At 33.7% G+C, this 3,799-nt stretch overlaps 1 protein-coding gene across 3 annotated transcripts in view; it reads left to right on the plus strand.

Moving 5' to 3' along the window:
- Positions 1-824: 824 nt before the first annotated feature.
- The window catches only part of LOC109542548 (P2R1A-PPP2R2A-interacting phosphatase regulator 1), an 11,721-nt gene continuing 8,746 nt past the window's right edge, over positions 825-3,799 (plus strand). For 2 of the 3 annotated variants that reach the window (XR_002172437.2, XM_019911814.2), the window contains exons 1-2: positions 825-1,235; positions 3,657-3,750. Coding sequence is in view for 2 of the 3 variants with exons in the window: in XM_019911814.2 (XP_019767373.1) it covers positions 1,090-1,235; positions 3,657-3,750 (240 nt within the window). In the remaining variant the exon portion in view is untranslated. The remainder of the gene's footprint in view (positions 1,236-3,656; positions 3,751-3,799) is intronic. The other variant, XM_019911815.2, reaches the window with a different exon arrangement.

Raw genomic sequence — 3,799 nt, forward strand, 5'->3', positions numbered from 1 at the left:
ATATTTCTTTGGAGAATTCAGCACAATGCGGTGTTGCCACGTATTTCACCCATTTATTAACAGTTTGTGTGTAACAATGAATAAAAAGTATTCTTTCGAAATGAATGAACCACTTAATTCAGTTTGTGTTAGTATGATAGCTAGTGCCTATATAACCCTATCTAACCCAAACTAACCGAAATTTACCCAAATTGAATGAATCTAGATGATAGGTATCCAAGGAATGTTTTTTGGCTTAATTTATGGACCCTTCAGGAAAAATTTTCTCTGAGTGCTTAATTTGAAGTGATCTTTAAGGCAAGGATGGACAAAACTAGAAATTACGAGAACCTCAAACGACACCATCACCTGTTTAAGATGCAATCTTATAGGAGAAAAAATGTTATGTTGCATATTTTTCTGATTTTTCACAGCCATATATATAAAGTGAAGATCATAGACAACATTTAAATATATCTGTTCATTATTTTAGAAAGCAGAAAACAATAAAAAACAAGCAAGATCCATGACTATTAAAACTCCAAGAATCCAAATCTTTACTGCGGGAACTAATTGCATAAATCACTAACGATGGAATTAGCATGAATTTCAGCATCAACCACTAATGCTGAATGAAAAACGTGTTAGAATCTACAAGAATCCGTGTTTTTCTGAGGTTATAATTTCGTTCGCAATGGAAACATCAAACCGGCAACGCGGCAGAGAGACGCGCAAGCGCAATCACCCAGGACTGGTGCGGACGGTTAAGAAAAAAATATCTGCTTACCGGTTTCTACATTGTATAGGTTACCTGGTAAGGATCGAAGGAGACTGGAACACTAGGTATGAAATGGCAACCATGTATAGCATGAAATCGGTCTGTGATGGCAACATTGTTACCATTTGACATCTGACTGGAAAAATGTCAAAAACCGCTTTTTAACAAGTATTCTTGTTCTTCGATCTAATAACAAATGAAATCCAGAAGGGAATCCGTGGGACTCACAGGTTTATTTGTGCACAGAGTGTCTGCTATTAAAGATAAATATAATAAAGAATAACATAGATGACAAAATAAAGTTCTAATGCTGATGCGGATAAGGTATTGCAATGTCGTCGTCGAATTCTGCAATGGAGGTTGATGGAGCCCCAGGAGGTGCTCCTGGCCCTTTAAAGAGAAGTTCTAGTGCACCGATGATTAATGAAGTTTCCAGTTGTAACATGACATCAGGCAGTTCCAGCAGCGCTACTCCCAGGTACGATAATTTTAAATATAAATTACAGATTTGCCAATTGTTACATACTATTTAAGCGTTATTATTTTATTTTAGAAAATGTATAGAATCCGACAACTCTTAAGATTTACTGTAGCCTCTGTAGAGTTTTCTGTAGACACAAATAATGTTTTAGACAGCATTTAGAGAAAGCGATATTTAAAAAATATTGCACTTTCGTGTGTGCATCGCTTTTAAAAGCTAGAGTCAAACAATAATATACTTATTAGTTCCTTCTTGTTTAATGCCCTTAAAGCTTTAGCCAAATAATTTCTGTTTCTGCTAAAATGTAACTTGGTAACTTGTAGCTTGCTATGCAGAAAAAAACTTCTCTCTCTTCAACGTGTTTTAGGGTTCAAGTTATGTGAACTCCTGTTTTGATTTTCTTAGGAAAAATGGTATAAAAAGTGCTGGAAGTCTTCAGTAACTTAACGAATATGTTGATTTAATTCTACCTAAATCTAAGTGGGAAAAACTTAAAAAATACCCAACATGCGATGCACTTTGTTCTGAACTGTCAAATAATATTTTTGTTCACGGTTAATTTCTATTTAGTCAGGGTTTTTTGGTCATTTTTGATTTAAGTATAATTTTGTTAATTAATTTGAAACTTCAGTTTTTAAAAACAATTTTATTTCAAATTAATGCAGACACTAATGCCTTAACTGAAATCCTAATTATTTTACTGGTGACCGAACCTACGTTCATAGTCTACGGTTGTAGACTATGACTCTTACAGTCCGACCTAACTATCTTCTGACCAAACCTCTTATGACTAAATACTCGTTTCTGATGTGACTTCTTTTATAGTTATATAATGCTGACAATAGAAAAAACGATATATATAACGTCTTATTTTAAAATAATTGTCGGCATAACTGGCCATATAATTCCTCCCTCCTTAAGTCTGAGAAAATAAAGATTTATTTTCGAAAGTTTTCAAATGCATGTACAATTTTTCGTCTTTCCTTTTCTTTCTGTAGTAATAATAATATATTGTAATACATATAATGAATACTGCAATTACTGTTACAATTAGTATCAATGAGATACTTCCATGAATAATACTCATTTTTTTAAGAGGATGCGTAATTAAATTATTTTCATCTTCCAAGTCGTCATGAATGTTTTGGTTTTAATCTGAATGTATCTGGTTTTTGAGAATCGTAGATTTTATATTTGATTTTAACTGTACATTCAGCTGGGAATATCAAAGAGGGTTGATTTATTATCTCCGCTGTGTTTTGATTTGGACATTGGAATATTACATTATTATTATCATCTTTTATATCATCCCATTATCTTTTATATCATCGCACAATTGGTTCGYTTCTRGTMTTGATKTCAAGCAAAAATGCTCTACAGCKTGGCCTATAAATGTTATGCCGGTTGCGTATCTTAACAACCCTTCGCAAAAGTAAGAACAATAAACTGACGTACTCTGAATTGCTATACCTGTAGCAAATCTGAACCGCACTACAACAAGGAGTTCTAATAGAGCATGATGGGAACTATAAAAGGTAGTGGTAATGTTGTGGGAGGCACCAAGTCATATCCATCACGTGAACGTTGAAAGAAACAATTTTTGCTTATTTTGATGGACACAATATTCAGAATGAATGCTTTTTTCTTCTATCGTTTTTCCACACGATTGGGTCACTTGCAATCCTGTGGATTTAATTTTTGACTTGAGTTTACTATGATACTTGCATCTTACATGAGCTTTCAGCTTCAACAGCAGCTGTAGATTTTGAAAATCGGTGCAAGATGGAAAATGTTACCATTGCAAGACAAAAAGTTGATTTTTTGACATCACCGTGTAATTAAAAAAGGTAGAGAAAAAATTAAAAAACCGTTTTGAGATATAAAATATATTTGTATACCTTTGATGTTGAAATCCAAAAAATATTTTTTTGCTCAATTGGGAGCTTGCCAAACTTTCAGCAATTTTGCATTAGCGCCCCATACACGGGCAGATTATCCGTAGTTCAGATACGTAGAGATTTGATTCGACAGATCCAGATCGGACGAATTAAATCTTTTCCTCTCCACTAATTGATTCATTTGCCACTTTGTAGGAACTTTATCCGAAGCACTATTTTTTTGCAAAAGTCCGGTGATTTAGAAGAATTGGACTAGACAACACTTCACACAGAAGTCAAATTGCTCGCAGCAGTGATAATTTATCCAGCTCCAAAGTTAGGGAAATTTGGCCGTGTAACGTTTATTTTGTTGAGCAATTTATTTGAAAAAAATAAGTTATTATCTCCGTGTGTCAATAAATTTAGTAAATCTGCTGTCGGCAAACAGCTTTTAGCTAAAATTTAATGTGTACCGTTGATCCAGCAAAGACGTAATATTGATTTTATTGATATGTGTGTTAACCATCTTGTATTGTTTCAGCAGTCAAGCTTCGTTTCCAAATTTATTCGGTTTTGTAAACTCCACCAGAAACCGACGACACAGTGCTAGTTTTAGTCAAGTTCCAGGATCTCCGGTAAGTAATTATGGTTATTCTTTTAATAATTTAACTGACATCAAATAAG

The sequence above is a fragment of the Dendroctonus ponderosae genome, unplaced genomic scaffold (assembly GCF_020466585.1).
Source record: "Dendroctonus ponderosae isolate FM_Combo_2020 unplaced genomic scaffold, Dpon_F_20191213v2 Dpon_F_20191213_3, whole genome shotgun sequence".
NCBI classification, from domain to species: Eukaryota; Metazoa; Arthropoda; class Insecta; order Coleoptera; family Curculionidae; genus Dendroctonus; species Dendroctonus ponderosae.